General features: G+C 55.8%; 2 protein-coding genes across 6 annotated transcripts in view; one reads left to right on the top strand and one right to left on the bottom strand.

Annotated features, from left to right (window-relative positions):
* Window positions 1–1,776, bottom strand: part of IKBKG (inhibitor of nuclear factor kappa B kinase regulatory subunit gamma) — a 20,036-nt gene extending 18,260 nt beyond the window's left edge. Inside the window, exon 1 of one of the 4 annotated variants that reach the window (XM_058535036.1) lies at window positions 1,522–1,776. Coding sequence is in view for 2 of the 4 variants with exons in the window: in XM_058535033.1 (XP_058391016.1) it covers window positions 648–650 (3 nt within the window). In the remaining 2 variants the exon portion in view is untranslated. The other 3 variants (XM_058535034.1, XM_058535033.1, XM_058535032.1) reach the window with 3 other exon arrangements.
* G6PD (glucose-6-phosphate dehydrogenase) lies at window positions 1,741–19,579 on the top strand. 2 transcript variants are annotated; one of them, XM_058535030.1, is made up of 13 exons: window positions 1,741–1,943; window positions 2,813–2,940; window positions 11,630–11,667; window positions 11,758–11,866; window positions 12,592–12,809; window positions 14,528–14,686; window positions 14,807–14,932; window positions 15,310–15,403; window positions 15,787–15,973; window positions 16,196–16,431; window positions 16,509–16,585; window positions 16,673–16,765; window positions 16,854–19,579. In XM_058535030.1, the coding sequence occupies exons 1-13, from the start codon at window positions 1,832–1,834 to the stop codon at window positions 16,942–16,944; spliced, it is 1,668 nt and encodes a 555-aa protein (XP_058391013.1). In that variant the 5' UTR covers window positions 1,741–1,831; the 3' UTR covers window positions 16,945–19,579. The 2 variants fall into 2 exon arrangements, with proteins under 2 accessions (XP_058391013.1, XP_058391014.1); XM_058535031.1 differs by lacking the exon at window positions 1,741–1,943 and adding an exon at window positions 2,120–2,210.

Below are 19,579 nucleotides of genomic sequence, written 5' to 3'. Positions count from 1 at the left end.
GAATAAACAAAATCTACTACATTCACATGGACAAACATTGCAGAGAGAAACAATTCACAAAAGACCACACAGTGTGTAATTCCATTTATATGAAATGTCCAGAATAGGAAAATTATCTATAGAGACAGAAAGATTAGTGGATGCTTAGAGCTGGGGGAGACAGGGTGATGTGGGTGATAGCCACAGGGTACGGAGTTTCTTTTTAGAGTGATGAAAATGTTCTGGAATTAGTAGTGATGGTTGCACAACTCCGTGAATACACTAAAAACCAGTGAATTGTACACTTTAAATGGGTGAATTGTGTGGTATGTGAATTATATCTCAATAAAATTGTTATTGAAAAGAATAATGGGAGACAATTGTGAGGGATATAAATTAAAATTAGCCATGAGTTGGTAACTGTTGAAGCCCGGAGGTGGTTCCACGGGATTTACCATACTAGTCTTTCTACTTTTGTGCATCTTTGTAAATTTTCATAATAAAATGCTCAAAGCACCATCAACTCTCACCTGGATTACTGCAATAACCTCTTAACAGATCACCCTGCTCCTATCCTTGCCTACTACAGTCTGTTCTCCCCACCGAGGCCAGAACAATAAGCCTAAAAAGTAATTACGATCACGTCCCTCCTCTACTCAGATCCATACCATGGTTCCTCATTGTCCTCCATGTAAAAGCCAGTCTCTTTGACGGCCTACAAGGCCCTGCACCATCTGGTCCCCCACTGCTTCCTCTCCAAGTATTCTCCCCTTGCTCACTCTGCTCCAGCTTTTCCTCCAATGTGCCACGACGGCCCATTCATCCTCAAATCACAGAAATGGTATGAGATTCGGTAGACATTAATCGTTTTGCAAAGTGAGCAAACTGAGGCACATGAGGTAAGATACTTAGCTGCCAAACTATATTTGAGGTCTTTCTAAAGAACTTAACAACCTCAAATACAGTCAAGTTTGATGAACAGAAAATATCTTCGAACTAGAAGAGTCACCCACGAAATAGGGGTGTGATCAGACTCCACAGCGGCGGTGGAGGGAGAGGCAGGAACAGTCCTGCTCACCGCCAAAGAAACCTGATCCTGCATCGCCCCGCCTTGGCCGGTGCTCTAGATGCGGGTGGCAGAAATGGGCGGGGGCCCAAAAGGAGAGAAAAGCCTGGACGTCCGGGAGAGTCTCAGAGGCGGTGGAACGCCCAGTGATGGTACCCTGCCTTCGGGGAAGAGGACCACACCTGTCAGCAGAATCGGTCCGACGTGAGATGGACAGAAGCGACAGGCCACGAGCGCTCCTCGGGCCCCGTCCCTCCGAGAAAGTCCCAGTTCCGCGGTCGCCTTTCCCTCCTCCCGCTGCCGAAATCCCCACTTCCTGCTTCCGGTGTCGTACTGTGGGATCCGGAAGTAAAACAGGGAAGCCCCGCCCCCGCCCAGGAGGCCCGCGAGAAGTACTAGGGAGGCTGCTCCAGAGGGAAGCCCGAGCCCACCAGTCTCGGTCGGCCTGCAGGAGGCTCCCCAGTGATATCCACCACCTGCTACTTTTCGGGGCGTCACGACCCACACTGCCCCTTGTCCCTCGGTCTACAGCATCCAGCCTCCGCGTGCTCGGCTGCCTCGGCCCCGCAAGGGGAGGAGCCACGACGAGGCTGCCCAACAGGGCCGGTCTGACCGAGCGGGCGACCGTCCGGTGAGAGGGCGGGGCTCAGATGGCCCCGCCTATAGCCTGGGTCAAGGAGGCGTGGCCACGCTGCCAGCGGAAGTGGAGCCTTCCGCGAGGGTGTAGGGCCGCCTGGGGCCTGCGAGAAAGCCGGCCTGTAGGGGCGGGGCTGAGCCGAGCCGGTGATGGGGACTCGGGCGAACGGCGCGGAGCTGCACGCGGAACCGCGACGCATCCGGGACGCGGCTCAGCGGCGGCGGGTACAGCAGGCGGCCCGCGGCCGGGCGGCCGGTGCAGGTGCCCAAGAGGCGGGGCGAGCCAAGGGCGGGGGGGCCTCGCGCGGGGGCCAGCCTGGGATGCGCGCGCACTTGCCTGCTCCCTCACCGGGCCCCGCCCCTGGAGGGAGGGGCCTGTGGGGGCACCGCCCGCGCGCCTCGCCTGAGGCGGGTCGGCTGAGACCAGGCGCCCGCCCCCGCTGATTAAGTGGGCCGGCGGGGCACAGCCCCCGGAAACGGCTGAAACTCCGGGGCTGCGAGTGCGACGGGCGGCGGCGGTAAGGTGCAGGTAAGGGAGTGGGCGGGCGCCGCGCCGGCGGAGGGAGGGATGTGCGGCACCTTAGGCCCTTTGATTTGCCATGCTTGGGAGCGGGGGCAAAACCGAGACGGCCTTAACCGATCCCACTGCCCCCCCTGCATCCCTGCCGTTGGAACCCTGAGGAGACTGAGATCTCGAGAGGACTTGCCAGGGTCTCAGCCTGGCAGAAAGAGAGCTGGAGCTGCACTCCATCATCTGCACGGTCTAACATGCTCCAGCTCATTGTGGAGTTTCTGCCTGAGTCCGGGGTGCGATGGACCTAGGCAGGTCATGCGATGTCCAGCAGGGTTTTGCTTGGTCCCTCAGAATTGAGGCTCTAGCTGGAATCCACTAGGGCTTTGGGCAATTTTGTATTGTACACCGTGAAAGAAGGCTGCTTGGGGAGTATGGCTGAAGCCCAGAGCCAGCAGTTTCTTACTTCCCAACCATCCTGCTCCCTGGCCATTCACAGCGAGTGGTTTCAATAATCAGGCGTCAGCTGGGTGAGAGCCCAAACGACTCCTCGAGAAAGGGGCTATCTTCTCAATGCTCTGATGTTCTTGTGCCTTGTCAATGAGCCTTTCTTCCACCAGAGAGCATCATGGCAGAACAGGTGGCCCTGAGCCGGACCCAGGTGTGCGGGATCCTGCGGGAAGAGCTGTACCAAGGTGATGCCTTCCATCAGTCCGATACACATATCTTCATCATCATGGGTGCATCGGTGAGTCTCCCCGAGGACCATCATCTTAAAACCCACACTTAGAGCATGACATTGCTTAAGGTCCCTTCCTGCTCAATGCCTGGGCTTTCCCAACTGACTGTTGTTGGGCCACGTGGGCTCTGCTTGGTTGGGCTCTCCGTCTTGCTCCTGCCTGTGTGCCACTATCATCCCAGCACCATACGGTATATACACGTTAGGAGGCATTTCCGAAGTCCACGCACAGCCATTGACTATATACATTAATAGGACAGCCATTGACTGTCCTGGAGCCCGGAAGTCCTTCTCCACGGAGAACACTGAAATGCAAACAGGGAGCCTAGTCATTCTGTGAGTGTTTTTCTCAAACCTGTTTGTGACTTGACAGATGTCACACAGTGAGTTAGTTCCAGAGGCAGGTTCTGAGGCCCGATCTCCACCTTGTCTTTCTCTACCACATCAAGTTCCCTGGGGACAAACACTCGACCTTTCTTTGAGCATTGTCTCTTTGCCCCATTTTGCTCTGATAGAGTAGAAGCACAGTGACGGTTTGTGATGGCAAGTGGGCACAGGAGAGGGAGAGTGGGTCCTAGTCAAGCCATGACCCTCAGACTAAAGCACTTCCCGGCGTACCGTGTGGAAACGAGATTTGCCAGGTGGCCAGACATGTGCAGGGGCTGCTGAGATGAGCTGCCAGGGTTTCATCTTGAAGAAAAGTGGTTTCTTCTCACTTTTAACCCTGGACATGACCAAGAACCTGCTAACCATTGTATAATCACCTCTGCCAGTAACTTACTGTGTAATCTTGAGCAAGAGTTCCACCAAAGTTAGAGAGTTCTTGACAGGGCAGGTCTTATCTCTCTGTGCCTACCACAGCACAGTCCCTTCAGCTCTGGAGGAACTTGGTTCTTTGTTCATATATCATAACCTGCCACCACCCTTTGCAGAGTCTACTCCCTGGAAACTTTGGGATTCTGATCCAGACTTGGAAAAGGAGAGCCAGAATGCAGAGCAGGAGGCAGTACAGGGTAGAAGGACTCTGCCAGTAGGAGGGAAGGGAGGGCTGCCCCAAGCAGTGTCTTCTGATGCCCTGTACCCAGGAGGAGCAGACAGGGGACACGCTTGGCCTCTACCCTGGCCTCAGCCGCATCCCCTTGGAGGAGCCATACCTCTGTTGGCCACAGACCTTAACACCTAGGACTCTGACCATTAGGTCCTTTGTCCAAGAAATAGGTTGGTAGAGAAAGTAACTCAGGATTATTTTTCCTCCTTCCCTCGTCTCCATGCCAGCCTATCACAGGATGCTCCTACAGAGCATGCCAGGCCGCAAGAAATGGCGTGTGACTCCAGGCCCTCAACTCTTAAGTGCCCCATTGAGAGCATCCAAGCTTGCTGTGTGACCTAGGGCAAGTGTCTTCCCTTCTCTGAACCTCAGTGTTTCCATAGCAAACCAGGGCTTTTGAAACAAGTGCCGAAGGTCCTCGGGCTCTACCAAGCTGATTCTGTGAGTCCTCACTGCCTTTGCCTGTGGCCAGCTTGGGGTTGGGCAACTTTGTTTCTTTGCAATGAGTAGGGTTTCCCTTTGCTCTCCTTTGCTCTGGAGTGACAACCGGAGGCTTCCAGAGCAGAAATGGGAAGTGCTGCTCCAGCAGGGTCGAGTGGGGGAGAGCAAGGGTTCTCTGAAGAAGAGCCTCCTTGTTTGTTTTTCCCTTCTACTCCAGGGGGCTGGAGAGGGTGGGCCGCCCACGCTCAGGCAGCACCTAGAACAGCTCCCACAGTCTGGCCTCCACTGCCTCACTGTCTCCTTCGTCTGGGTAGGAGGTGGGCAGAGTAGTGCTGGGGGCGCACTCTACCAGAACCTGCTGCTATGGGAGACCAGTGAGGTCTCTCTTCCTCCATCCAACAAATGCTGACCAAGTGCCTCCCCTGCAGCACAGCGAGCATGGGCCCTGCCCTCTTCTTGGGGCCTCTGTGGTGGGGGCCAGGACCTAAGGTGAGTTAGCCTAAGAAGAGTTCAGAGTGGAGCATGTGACAGAAGACGCAGACAGGATCCTGTGTCCCCAGCCCCCCAGCACACAGGTCTCATGAAGAGGGCCTGCAGAGAGGCCTGCAGAGCCAAGGCCGGCGGGGAGCACACCACACAAAGGGAAGAGCAGACACAGAGCCCCAAGTGGGGCAGGCTGGGCCCACGTGGCCATTCTCTGCCCCTTCCTCCTCCTCTTCCACTTACCCAACCCTCAGCGGCACGCCCAGCTTCCTTCCTCAGGGCCTCCTGATGCTGGCTCACAGAGTTACCCAATGGGCTTTGAGCTGCTCTCTGTTCCCCCTGCTATGTGGCCACTTCCGCCCTCCTTAGGACTCCCACCCCCAGCCAGGAAGGGAGTGGAGGTACTTACTATCCTAGTCCAGAAAGCCTTGGAATGAAGGAAACCGGTTTCTCCTTACAGACCAGCATGGGGGGAGGAACCTTGGGCCTGGCAGATCATGTCCTCCCCCATCTGATAGGACTCGACCAGCGGGCTCAGCGATTCTCCCCACCTCAGGGAGTGGAGAGAGGAATAGGAGTGAGAGAAAGAGAGACCAGGACTGGGAGTCCACTGGGCAGGATTGACTCCCTGCAGGGTCCGCAGTGAGCCCCTCGCCTCTCTGGGCTTCAGTCTCCCCACTTGGGCCACAAGGGCTATGGGCTCGATGGGTGCTCAGGCCCTCCCTCTCCTCCGGACGTTTCTGGGCTGCCTTCCCCCTTGGGCTGATAAGATTCTTGCTGTGTCATGATGACATTGGCACTCCCCCAAAGGCCTGGTGATTCGTAAGCCCCAGGGTGTAGGAGGGAGGCCCTTTTCTTGGTTTTACACCCGAGCCTACCTCAGCAGACCCTAGGTTCTCTCGGTCCAGTGGCCGGGAGCCAGCTGGGTCCCAGCCAGGGCCTAAACTCCATCCTGGGAGGCTGGGCGGATCCTTGACACGAGTGACCCTAGGGGGACTAGGGTGGCCCACCCCTGCTGGGCAGCCAGCAGTTGGCAGCCAGCAGTTGGCAGCCAGCTTCTTGAGCTCTTAGCCACATTCTCCGCCTTAAAACCCTCATAGATGTCGGCAGTGGTTTGGGCTTATAAAACTGGAGACTGAGGTCAATCCTGGGTAGCAACAGGCAGATGGTTGCCCAGGTCCCTTTGCCCCAGCTGAGCTAGAGACTGGTGGCTGGAGATCTTAATCGGATCCTGCTTCTCACGCTAGGTCACCATGTGTTCCTGGACAACTTCCCCTGCTGGTCCTCTGGCAAAAAGGGCATTGGGAAAGATGAGAGGCTTCCAACCACGTCTCACCAAGAGCCCCTGGAATCGCCCCCACCCCCACACATGGCCTGCTTAGATTTGGTCCATGTCTTCCCACATTCCTTCTTTCAAAGAAGTCCAGCCCAGGCCAGGAGGGCAGGCTGCCCCCAGCCCCAGGAGAGCAACTCGCCCCACTTCCCCATGGGAGGGAGTGGCCGCCGAGCACCCCCCCCACTTCCTGGGTCCTACCTCGCCTCTCCCTTGGGTGACTTGGAGCCCAGCAGACTGCCGATGGCAGGGGCAGAGCTGAACGAGGCGAGCCGGTTCTATTGCTAGTTAATCCCAAAGTGAGCAGCAAGAACAAACAGCTTGAGCTGTGGGGTCCCGTGACTTGGCAGACAGGATACTAGTCCCCTGCCATCAATCCATGGCACTCAGTCTGTCCTGACCCTCACAGCCTGCTGGAATTTGACCGTAAGCAAACATTACCTGCCACAGGGAAGGCTGGGAGGTGTTTGCAGGCTGTGGTTTTGATTGTTTCTCCTGGGAACTAGTCCCTAGCCAGCTGGTCCTCTCAGGAGCATGTAGGACCAACACTGAGCCAAGGTGACATGAGCAGAGTCCCCCTCCTGCCCCGCTGATGGAAGAAGCCAGAGGTGGGCATTGATGATTCGCCATGAGGAGTGCCTCGGTGGGGCTATTGGGCGCTGAGGGACATGGAGGGGGAGCTCGCAGCCCAGGCTGAGGGTCGGAGCTGGAACTTGAAGGACCAGTGAGGGCAGCCATCTGATGCGGCTGTTGCAGTGGTTCACGTGGAAGGTGCCAGTTACGTAGGGAGCCACTCCAGAGTGCTTGGGAGATCAGTTGTGAGCAGTGGGCAAGCATGGGCAGGGGTACCAACATAGGGAACCCTAGTTTGGGAACCACCCACTTTTAGTGTTTGGGGTCCCAGTGGGGCCTGGAGATGATCAGTAGACACCCATCTATATGGGCTTGATGCTCTGCGAAGTCTGGGCTGGAGCAAACACTTGGAGGTTTCCAAATGCAGGTCCCCACCTGAACCTGTGGGTGGAGGTTGTGTTACCCAAGGAGATTGGAGGTGAAGCAAAGAACAGGAGGAACACAAATATTCAAGGCGCCGGGCATCCCTGAGCTCCCATGGAGCCTGCAGTCTCTGAGATGCCCACCCCCACCCAGAGTCCCGGGAGCCATGTGTCCCACCGTGTGTGTGTGTCCTTCCTAACTGCCTGGGGAACCGGTCAGTGGCTTCCATTTTACAGTGGTTCATAGAAGTGAACTTATCCAGTGATTACATTGCTTCTAAAAGGTAATTTTGCATTGAATATTCAGGTCCTTATCCCCGGAGTTGATTTTTCTGCCTGGGACAAGCTCAGATCGGGCAGCCTGGGATATTCTCTCCTCTCTGATTGGCAACACTGGGTGGCGTGTCCCCCACTCTAAATACAGGGTGGGCATATGTAAGGCACACTGCTCCAGGCTGCTTCTGGAGGTGCTCGAGCAGTTCTTGCCCCTTCCTCTTCCACCTGGAGTGGAGAATTTCTTTGTCAAGATGTTGTGGTGGCTCCGGCACCTGGACTGGAGCTTGAGGAGCAGGGACCCTGTGATTCTTTCTGGTGAGTCTTCTGTCACACTGGGGACTGGCCATATCGCTGTTCCAAGTTGCTGGATGTTCACATCCTGGCTTTTATTTTGGAAAACGTCACACATACAAAGCCAACAGAATATCATGGTGAAGGCCCACTGCTCATTGCCCGGCCCCCACAACACCCTGCCATCTTGTTTTACTAGCTCCCCACCCTCTGCTCCATTATTGGTTTTTTCAGTCTTTTTTTTTTTAGGCAAAATTGGAACACTTTGAAATGCACAAATCTGAACTGTACAATTGGTTACACACCTTTATCACAATACAGGGCGTTTCCACCTCCCCAGGAAGTTTGTGGATGGCATTCCCAGTCAATCCGCCCCTGCTCCAGGCAGCCACTCGTAGTTTCTTTCACAACAGATCAGTTGTGCCTGTGCTAGAGCTTCGTTTAAATGAACTCAGAGGGCTGGCCCCATGGCTTAGCGGTTAAGTGCGCACGCTCCACTGCTGGGCGGCCTGGGTTCGGATCCCGGGCGCGCACCGACACACCGCTTTTCCAGCCATGCTGAGGCCGCGTCCCACATACAGCAACTAGAACGATGTGTAACTATGATATACAACTATCTATTGGGGCTTTGGGGGAAAATAAATAAATAAAATTATAAATGAACTCAGAGTATTTAGTCTTGTGTCTGGGTTTTTGGCTCAGCATAGTGTTTGTGAGATTCGCCTGTGTTGGGTGGGTCGCCAGCTGAGTCCTTGATGTCACTGAATAGTATCCTGTTGTGTGAATAGACAGCTTGTCCATCCAGCTGTTGATGGTTCCAGTGTTTGGGTCGATGCCAGCCTGGGGCTGTTGTGAGCTAAGGGCCAGGAGTAGTCACACCCCACAGCCTCTCCAGCACTTGAGGTCAGTCTGTCAGATTCCAGCCATTCCAGTGGGTGTGAAGTGATACCTCATTGTGGTTTAATTTGCACTTTCCTGGCCATTGATGATCTTGAACACTTTCTCATGTGTCTTTTAGCCACTCATTTCCTTGTGAAGTATCTGGTCAAGTCGCTTACCCATTTCTAATTGGGTTGTTTTCTTATTTTGGTGTAGGAATGGCTTATGTATTCTGGATACAGAGAAATTTGGTGAATATTTTCTCCTAGTCTGTGGCTTGTCTATTCATTTTCTTAATAGTGTCTTATAATGAACAGGAGTTTTTAATTTTGATGAAGCCTTAATCAGTTTTTCTGGTTATTGCGTTCTGTGCCCTGCCTAAGAAATCTTTGCCTATTCCTATCTATTGATTTTTTTAATCTAGCAACCTTGCTAAACTCTCATTAATTGTAATAATTTGTCCGTAGCTTGGTTTGAGGTGGTTTTCTTTTTTTTTTTTTTTTTTATTGTGAGGAGATCAGCCCTGTGCTAACATCCGCCAATCCTCCTCTTTTTTTGCTGAGGAAGACGGCCCTGGGCTAACATTTGTGCCCATCTTCCCCCACTTTATATGGGACGCTGCCACAGCATGGCTTGCCAAGCAGTGCGTCGGTGCGCGCCCGGGATCCGAACCAGCGAACCCCGGGCCGCCGCAGCGGAGCGCGCACACTTAACCGCTTGCGCCACCGGGCCGGCCCCGAGGTGGTTTTCTTTTAATAGACAGACTGTCACCTACAAATAATGCTGGCTTTTTCTCTTACTTTCTGATCCTCGCACAGTTTCGGTCTCCTGCCTGCTGCGCTGGCCGGGGCCTCAGTGGAGCGTTGACTAAAGAGCCAAGAGCAGTCACTCTCCTCTTGCTCCTGAGTGTTTAGAGGGGATTCTTTGGACATTTCTCTATCGTATACGATATTAGGTGCTCTGTATCAAGTGAAGGAAGCTCCCTTTTATTCCTTATTTGATAAGAGTTTTGTTTTGTTTTTTTGGGGGAGGAAGATTGGCCCTGAGATAAAACCGGTTGCCAATCTTCCTCTTTTTGCTTGAGGAAGATTGGCCCAGAGCTAACATCTGTGCACATCATCCTCTATTTTGTATGTGGGACACTGCCACAGCATGGCTTGATGAGCGGTGTCTGTCCACGCCCAGGACCCGAACCTGCAAACCCCCAGAAGCAGGGGGTGCTGAACTTTAACCACTACACCACTGGGTGCCCCCTGATAAGAGTTCTTATCATGATAGATGTTGAATTCTCTGGAACACTTTATCTACATTTGGGGAGTTTAGCAAGATTGCTAGCTTTTAAAAAAATCAGTAGATAGGAGTAGCCAAATATTTCTTATAGCTTTTTTCCTTTGATCTGTAAATGTGGTGAATTTCAATGATTTTTTGCTTTTTAATGTCAAACCAACTTTTTGTTTCCGGGATGATCCCAACTTGGTTCTGACATATTACATTTTTAACATTGCAGGATTAGGTTTGCTGATGTTTTCTGCAGGAGTTTTGCATCTGCATCTCTGTACGTGAAGGAGATGGGCTGGGGGCTCCCATGGGCCTTTCTCGTAGGTGTCAGTCCCCAGGTCCTGCAGGCCCATCAAGTGGCTTGGCAAGTGTTCCCATTCTGTTTGCAGGCTAAGATTGCCTCAGACTGGAGCTCTTTCTTCCTGGCATTTTGATAGAACCCCCTGGCGAAGCTTTCTGTGCCGGGGTTGGGGTTGTCTTGATGAGAAGGTTTGTGGCTGCATTCCGATTTCCTTAGTGCCTGTTGCCCATTGAGTTCCCTCACTGCATTTTGGTAGGATGGATTTTTCTAGAAACTTGTCCATTTCATCTAAGTTGTCAGACGTGGAATAAGGTTGTCCATAAAACTCTCTTCTGTGTTTCCTGACAGTAATTTTGTCCACTGCACTCCTAATTCTTGGTGCCTTTTTAGAAAGCAATCTTGCCAGAGGATTGTCTGTTTTTATTAGTCTTTTTCAAACACCAACTTTTGGCTTTGTTGGTCTTTTCTTTTGGTTTGTTTTCCATTTTATTGGTTTTTATTTTTCATTATTTCCTGCCTTGTCATTTGTTTGGCTTTAAAATTCTGCTGTCCTTTTTCTAAATTTTTTTTTTTGTGAGGGAGATCAGCCCTGAGTTAACATCCATGCTAATCCTCCTCTTTTTGCTGAGGAAGACCAGCTCTGAGCTAACATCTATTGCCAATCCTCCTCCTTTTTTTTCTCCCCAAAGCCCCAGTAGATAGTTGTACGTCGTAGTTGCACATCCTTCTAGTTGCTGTATGTGGGACGTGGCCTCAGCATGGCCGGAGAAGCAGTGCGTCGGTGCGCGCCCGGGATCCGAACCCGGGCCGCCAGCAGTGGAGCGCATGCACTTAACCACCAAGCCACGGAGCCAGCCCTAACTTCTTAAACTGAATGTGTAGCAGCTTCCTTTCAAGCCATTCTTGTTAGCTAATGTGAGTGTTGAAGGCCACATTTCACGACTTTTGATCTGTGCTCCTTCCATTGCCATTCAGTTCTAGTGAAGTGAGTTCTCAGGTTTTTTTCTTTAGCCCGTGAGCTGTTCAGAAGCGAGCTTTTTGGTTTGGGTTTGGTCCCACCTGCTTGCACTGAGACCAGAGCTTGCGGGTCTGTGTGACCGTGGGGCAGGTGGGTTGCTCGCAGTGCCTCCTGGGCAGTCCGAGGTCCGCTCACCTCCAGGTGGCTCCTGCGATGCACAGGCACTGTCAGCTCAGGGTCAGGGTGAAGGGCTAGCGCAGGCTCTAGTTCAAGTTCCTCTGGCTACATACAAGGGCAAGACAGGTATGCTTCTGGCTGAGTGGTGACCCTGAGCAACTGCCCGGGACTCCAGTGGGGGTACAGTCTAGGTCATGTCCCCAGCTTCTGTTAACCCCACCTGTTCCCTCTACCACAGGGCGACCTGGCCAAGAAGAAGATCTACCCCACCCTCTGGTAAGCACGTCCCCCCCACTGCCCCACTAGCCCTCAGCCTCCCTGTCCTCCCCACCTTGGCCACAGCTGTGCTCTGTGCTCTACCCTCAGGTGGCTGTTCCGGGATGGCCTTCTGCCTGAAGACACCTTCATCGTGGGCTACGCCCGCTCCCGCCTCACGGTGGCTGATATCCGCAAGCAGAGCGAGCCCTTCTTCAAAGTGAGTGGCTTCAAAATGGGGAGTCTCTACAGGGTACATCCCCCCATCCCATCACGGCTTGCCCTTCCCTCCTCCCGCTCTGCACTGCCTGGCCCTTCTCCCCGCCATGACAACCGCCTGGGGCCACTCGCACCTCAGCACTTCTCATCCTTACCCTCCCCAAAGCCACCCACATCACCCTGCCGAACTGGCACGGAGAACTCTGCCCCTCCTGCGCCTGCCAATACCTTGATGACTGGAGGAGCGCTGGGCACAGGGCAGGGTGCGGGGACCCTGCCGGCCTGAAACCCCTATTGCCCAGCACCACCCCCCTGACCTGGACTCACCAGTTCCTCCCCGCTGTACCCTGTGGCCTCTCCACCCCAGTAATCCTACAGAGCTGTGTCTCCTCAGCACACCAGTTTGGTGCAATGACTTTAGGGAGAGAGCTTTCTCCAGGGTGTTTCTCCCAGGTCACAGTTTAGCGAAATCTGACTTCTGTCTTAGGGCATGAGGTCCCAGGGGTGACCATGCCAGTCATGGGCCCAACCTGGGACTGCTGGGCTCCCTCTCCCCCAGTGCTCGTGCTGCCTCAGTCTCTCCCCGTGAGTGTGCAAAACTGATGAGATGGGGGTGAACCCAGTATGGGGCTAGGATGGCTGGCTCCTGGGGGAACATGCCCAGGCTGTGGAGATGAGAGAGGGAAGGCGAGCAGGGCCCAACATCCCCGTGTCCATCTTTTCCAGGCCACCCCTGAGGAGAAGCCCAAGCTGGAGGAGTTCTTTGCCCGCAACTCCTATGTGGCTGGCCAGTACGATGACTCAGCCTCCTACAAGCGCCTCAACAGCCACATGAACGCCCTCCACCAGGGACTGCAGGCCAACCGCCTCTTCTACCTGGCTTTGCCCCCCAGCGTCTATGAGGCCGTGACCAAGAACATCCACGAGACCTGCATGAGCCAGACGTAAGGCTTGTCTTTTGCCCTCCCTTCCTGCCTCCTAGGTGTGCCCAGCCCTGGGCTGACCTGCCCTGCTAGCTGTCCAGAGCCCCCAGGGCAAACTGGTCTAAGGAGTCTGAAAAAGAGGGATATCCTCTGTTTGTTCTCTATTTGAATTAGCTCTCCAAAGATGGGACTAGAGTATAAATATGGTGGCTTTCTACCAGGCTGTCCGGAAAATGCTTCCACATGTATCTACTATCCAAATCCTGGTGCAGACCTGCACTGTCTATCTCACTAGAAGGCAAACTGACCCTGCCAGCAGTCCCCACCAGCACCACAAGGTGGCAGTGTTGCTCCATGAAACTCTCCCTGCGGGTTGCTTATTCTCCGGCTTTTTTTGTTTGCTTTTTGTGAGGAAGATCCTCCTTGAGCTAACATCCATGCCAATCCTCCTCTTTTTGCTGAGGAAGACCAGCCCTGAGCTAACATCTATTGCCGATCTTCCTACCTTTTTTCCCCCTTTCTCCCCAAAGCCCCAGTAGATAGTTGTATGTCGTAGTTGCACATCCCTCTAATTGCCTATGTGGGACGCCGCTCAGCATGGCCAGAGAAGTGGTGCGTCGGTGCGCACCCAGGATCCAAACCCAGGCTGCCAGTAGCGGAGCATGCGCACTCAACCGCTAAGCCACGGAGCTGGCCTCTCTCTGGCTTTTCAGCGTTTCCCAGGGTTCCCTCCATGACCATGAGGTGGTGGTGTTGCTCCGCGAGAATACTGCTGCCTGTGATGCAGCGGCTCTGGCACTCCGTTGTTTTCCCAAAGCCACAGCCATCCCGGTTTCACTTTGTTCTGGTTTTGAATGCAGAATGCCCTGTTAACTCTCCAGGGGGAACAGCAAAGAAAGAGACCCTTTCGGGCCGGCCCCGTGGCTTAGCGGTTAAGCGTGCGTGCTCTGCTGCTGGTGGCCCGGGTTCGGATCCCGGGCGCGCACCGATGCACCACTTCTCCGGCCATGCTGAGGCCGCGTCCCACATACAGCAGCTGGAAGGATGTGCAGCAAAGACATACAACTATCTACTGGGGCTTTGGGGGAAAAACAAATTGATTAATTGATTTAAAAAAAAAAGAGACCTTTTCTCATTTTTATAATTTTATTTATTTGTTTTTTTTTTCCCCCAAAGCCCCAGTAGATAGTTATATGTCATAGTTGCACATCCTTCCAGCTGCTGTATGTGGGACGCGGCCTCAGCATGGCCGGAGAAGTGGTGCATCGGTGCGCGCCCGGGATCCGAACCCGGGCCGCCAGCAGCAGAGCACGCACGCTTAACCGCTAAGCCATGGGGCCGGCCCCGTCTCTCATTTTTAAACCCACAGAGGTAGCTGTACCCTGACGTCCTCTCCCTCTGCTCCCCCACTAGCTCCTAGGCCACTCCCAACCCACTGGAGACCCAGCCTTGGGCAGGAAGGGGGCGGGCCCCCTGGGGCCTGCCAGCAGTGCCTCTTCCAGTCTCCTGCCAGCGGGTCAGGCGGGAAGACTTCCAGGGGAGTTTTGAGCATGGCATTGAGGGCTGGGGAGGACAGGCAGAGGGACGGGCCAGCAGAACTTTGCTGGGTCACTTCAGAATGCAGAGAGGGGACGGAGAGGCTCTTCCCCGACTCCCTGAGGAGGAGGCGCGGGAGATGAGGTTCTGGCCCCTGCTCCCCAGGGAGGGTGTGGGGGTGACATGGCTCTGGGCTCCCACAGAGGCTGGAACCGCATCATCGTGGAGAAGCCCTTCGGGAGGGACCTGCAAAGCTCTGACCAGCTGTCCAACCACATCTCTTCCCTGTTCCGTGAGGACCAGATCTACCGCATTGACCACTACCTGGGAAAGGAGATGGTCCAGAATCTCATGGTGCTGAGGTGCAGACAGGGCGATGAGGTGGAGGGGGACAAGGTCACGGGCAGGCACTAGGGGGCCCAGCCTGCCCTGCTGCTGCCCCCTCGGATGCGGCACCAGCCTCTGCCCTGCCCCTCCCGCAGGTTTGCAAACAGGATCTTCGGCCCCATCTGGAACCGGGACAACATCGCCTGCGTCATCCTCACTTTCAAGGAGCCCTTTGGCACTGAGGGTCGCGGCGGCTACTTTGATGAATTTGGAATCATCCGGTGAGAGCCCATTTCTCCTTCCTGGGAGGCCAGCACGGACGTGGGATGTAATCCTGCCACACTGCAGGGTCACCCCTCTCTGTTCTGGGGGGTTCCTCCTCCCACCTCAGGGTTCAAAGTCTGTAGCTGGAGTGTCTGAGCAGTCGGTGGTGGCTATGAAGAGAGGGGTCACTGGCTCCTTCCTTGCCTTGAGGGGACGTGGCAGACACTGGGGATCAGGAAGCAAGTCTCGTAGCTTGCTGCTAGAAAGCCCTGTTTGGGGCCCTGAGCCCCTAGAACCTGGCCAACGGGGAAGGGGGCTAAGGTGAGCTCACTCCTCGCTCCTTCTTCCCAACCTGGAAGCCCCTGACCCGAGTTCCATCTGCTTCCCCTGTCAGGGACGTGATGCAGAACCACCTCCTGCAGATGTTGTGTCTGGTGGCCATGGAGAAGCCTGCCTCCACCGACTCGGATGACGTCCGTGATGAGAAGGTGGGTGGAGGTGTGCCCTCCTGGTCCCTGCCATTAGCCACAGTGACCAGCCCTGAGCATGGGGTGCTTTGAGCTGGAAGTCAGAAGCCCAAGATGTGACGTCCCAGGACTGACAGTGGCTGCTGTATGACCAAGGGTAGACCCGTTGCCTCTCTAGGCCTCAGCTTCTCCTTCAGAAAATAATGCAGAGGGGGGCCGAGCCTTCGGCAGAGTGAGCAAAGCTCACCGCACAACTCTTCCTGTCTGTGCAGGCCAGCCACCCCTCCAGGAAGCCCACCCTGCTGGGGCACGTGGCTTCCTCACACCCGCCGTGCTCGGCCCCACACGTGGGCCGCTCCACCTCGTTACCCAAGGGGCCCTTCCCTGCCCCGGCTCTCTCCCAGGTCAAGGTGTTGAAATGTATCTCAGAGGTGCAGGCGGACCACGTGGTCCTGGGTCAGTACGTGGGGAACCCCAGCGGAGAGGGCGAGGCCACCAAAGGGTACCTGGATGACCCCACAGTGCCCCGTGGGTCCACCACTGCCACCTTTGCGGCTGTCGTCCTCTATGTGGAGAACGAGCGGTGGGATGGTAGGTGACGCCTCCAGGCCTGGCAGGCAAGGCTGGTGTGCCCTCATGGAGCCCTTTTCCCTAGGGTCCAACCTGGGACGCTGCAGGGGGGAGGCCCAGCAGGGGTGGCATATGCACGTGCATGCACGCACACACACTTGCACACTCTCCCCTCGCTCCGTCACACACGCAGCCTGGACCGCCAGCAGAGCGGGTCCTAAGGCTACCTTGCCCCACCCCCAGGGGTGCCCTTCATCCTGCGCTGTGGCAAAGCCCTGAATGAGCGCAAGGCAGAGGTGCGGCTGCAGTTCCGAGACGTGGCTGGTGACATCTTCCAGCAGCAGTGCAAGCGCAACGAGCTGGTGATCCGCGTGCAGCCCAACGAGGCTGTGTACACCAAGATGATGACCAAGAAGCCCGGCATGTTCTTCAACCCTGAGGAGTCAGAGCTGGACCTGACGTACGGCAACAGATACAAGGTGGGCGCCGGCCCCAGGGTTGGGAGTGGCGTGGGTGGCAGCGGCATCAGTGTCAGTGACAGCCCTCCCCCCTGCAGAACGTGAAGCTCCCCGACGCCTACGAGCGCCTCATCCTGGACGTGTTCTGTGGGAGCCAGATGCACTTTGTGCGCAGGTGAGGGGCACCGCTGGGGCAGGCTCCTCCCTCCCTCCGTCCCTTCGTGTCCCCACACCCTGCCAAAGCCACATGGTGTCCCCTCAGCGACGAGCTCCGAGAGGCCTGGCGGATCTTCACACCACTGCTGCACAAGATCGAGCGTGAGAAGCTCACCCCGATCCCCTACATTTACGGCAGGTGAGGGTCAGGGCAGGGTCGGCAGGATCGGGGGGCCCTGGGATCCAGGGACTTCCTCACATCTGCCCTCTGCCTGTTGCTCTCCCAGCCGAGGCCCTGCAGAGGCAGACGACCTGATGAAGAGAGTGGGCTTCCAGTATGAGGGCACCTACAAGTGGGTAAACCCCCACAAGCTCTGAGCCCTGGGCCCCCATCCCCACCCCTCTTGGCCCTGTCTGTCTCTGTCCTGCCCACCTTTCTGCCACCCAACCCCACATCAGGAGGACTTCAGGACCATAGGCCTCAGCGTCACATTCCCAGCCCCAGGCTCGGGCCACCCCGCCCACCCCGTGCCACTGCTGCCCTGGGCCCAGCTACATTCCTCAACCACCAAGCACTTGAGACCCATGCCGTGACTGTCCCCAGCCACCACTGGCCCTGCCTGAGCCAGTTTCTGTCCATGGGACTGAGCCCCAACGGAAGGAAGGAGAAGAGTGGCCCTCTTGTCTGTTCCAAGGTGCTCGGCCTAGGACAGGAGTTAGGGACGACAAGGAGGAACAGTGGGTGGGCAAGCTCCTTGGAACTTGGGGGAAGGGGGTGAGCACGTCGCACCAGCCTCAGTGCCACTCGACATTCCTGGTCACCTGCTGGAAGGGACTTCTGTGCTGCCAAGCAATGCCCTGTGTCTCCGGCCCCCTGAACGTCCCTCTGCCCCACCAGTTCCCCTCACCACCCCATCTGCACTCCATGCCCACCCCACCTCACCCCAAGCACAGGTGGTCCCCTCGCTGCTGGAAAAGCAGAAGCAGCCGGTGGGACACCCCATCTCAGCCCCTGCCATTAAATCCACAGAGACCTGCCTATCCCCTTGTTGTGTCCTTCCTGCCACCTGTGACCATGGAGGAGTGTGCCTGCACCTGAGGCCAGCTCACCTGGTGGAGGGCCTGTGGCCATCTGCCTCCCTGGGGACCCATCCCTCACGCCCTCCCCTTCACCCACTTTCCTCCACAGGGGGCCAGGAGCCAGGGTATCCTTCACTCCTCGACCTCACATCCCAGCCGCCCCGAGTCCCCCTTGCATCCGTGCCCTGCTCCATGTGATTTCATCACGAAACCAGCTTGGGGTACGAGGACAGGTCGTGTTTATTTTCGCTTTCCAGTTTATTTTCACCTTCCACCCAAATGCTTGCACTGCACTTACTGCCAACATGGGCCTCAGCTGGGTCACTTCACCGTTGACACACACTGCCAGTCCACAGGAGCGAGAAGCATTTAGGAAGGAGAGACGACAGGATTTTGTGACTGATGTTGGCTGCTGAGGAGGGCAGAGTCCAGGGTGGCACCACGGCCTGGCCCCTCCTCTGAGGCAGGCAGCTGGAGTTCTGAGGTCTCGGAGTCTGCTTGTATTCATTCCCTGGGGCTGCCGTGATGAGGCCCCGCACACTGAGAGGCTCCAGAAGACAAATTGGTTCTCTTCTACCAGTTCTGGAGGCCAGAAGTCAAGGTCGGGCAGCAGTGCCCTCCCTCCGAAGGTGCTAGGGGAGGATCCTTGTCTCCCAGCTTCTGGTGGCAGCCGGCATCCTTGGCCTTCCTTGGCGTGTTAGTCACGTCACTCCAGTCTCTGTCTTCACGAGGCCTTCTCCCTGTGTGGGTCTATCTCCCTCTGTTTTCTCTTCTTGTAAGGACACCAGTCATACTGGATTAGGAGCCCACCCTACTCCAGTGTGACCTCAACCTAACTTAGCTTGATTACCTCTACAAACACCCTATTTCCAAATAAGGCCACTTTCTGAGGTTCCAGATGGACACAGATTTGGGGGGACACTGTTCAATCCAGTACACTCCCACCAAAGGCAGCACATCCTGAGCATCTGTCCTGCCCTCCCCAGCTCTGCTCTCAGGTGAGTGCCGGGGAGATGGCAGAACTATGGTCCCTGCACTCATGGCCTGGGTTCTCGTGTAGCCAACTGGGCACAAGATGAACACGTGGTGATACGTTTTATGGAGGGAACAAACCAGCAGCCCATCAAATGACCAGGGGAGGAAGGCTCCACTCCTGGGGAGGTGAGGACACACACTGGGCCCCTACAGCTGGCAGGGCTTCGTGTTCCATGATGGGGAAGGCCTGCAGCAACAAGGCCAGGCCCTCAGGCTGTTAGCAAGAGCTTGGCCACCATGACTCCTCCCTCCAGCTCAGCTGGGGCCCTTCTCTCCTACACCCCTGCTTGGGAGGGTGATTGCCCAGGGCTTGGTGCTCCAACTATCCGAGCCTCTCCTTGGCATGCCAATGAGATCCAGCTGTTCCTCCTGCATGGTGCCCCTGGGCCAGGATGGCAACAGTTTTGGGCCAGTTAGGATGAGAAAGACAGAGATGCAGCTTGACGGATGGAGTGCCAGGTCTGGAGGGTGAGCCGAGGCTCCCGCCAGGGACTGCAGGAGCAATACATAGACAAAGCAGAAACTCAAATGGTGGGCTGGCCTGTTCCCCTCCCATAAGCTAGGATGGTGCATGTGTGTGTATCCCACCACAAACTGCATGCCGAGGCACCATTCCCACTCTCCCTGTCTCCTGTGACCAGGGGGGTGTGGGAGGAGGGAGACTACCAAGTCCACCTGGACCCAGCTGAATAGGGAAGGACGAAGCTTTGTGGGATAGGGACAGGTTACAGACACTTAAGAGGTGACTTTACTCAGCTGGAATCTGCACCTCGGGGTGGCTCCTAGCCCAGGTCCATGCAGAGCAGCCAAGGAGGCTCCATGTGGACAGGATGGGGGGGAGCCTTTGGCCAGGGGGGCAGCGGCCTTGGTCCTCTTTCTTGCTCCTTTTGGCTCCAGC

Source organism: Diceros bicornis, chromosome X (assembly GCF_020826845.1).
Source record: "Diceros bicornis minor isolate mBicDic1 chromosome X, mDicBic1.mat.cur, whole genome shotgun sequence".
In the NCBI taxonomy this organism is placed as follows: Eukaryota; Metazoa; Chordata; class Mammalia; order Perissodactyla; family Rhinocerotidae; genus Diceros; species Diceros bicornis.
Note: the sequence above shows the minus strand (reverse complement) of the source record. Positions and strands in the feature narration are given on the sequence as shown.

What these genes read in the sequence shown, in the direction of transcription:
- G6PD (XM_058535030.1), top strand. Translation starts at nt 1,832, where the DNA reads ATGGGGACTCGGGCGAACGGCGCGGAGCTGCACGCGGAACCGCGACGC. An exon ending in CGGCCGGGCGGCCGGTGCAG is followed by an intron (nt 1,944 to 2,812) that starts GTGCCCAAGAGG and finishes TTCTTCCACCAG; the next exon opens with AGAGCATCATGGCAGAACAG. An exon ending in ATGACGTCCGTGATGAGAAG is followed by an intron (nt 15,404 to 15,786) that starts GTGGGTGGAGGT and finishes GCTCTCTCCCAG; the next exon opens with GTCAAGGTGTTGAAATGTAT.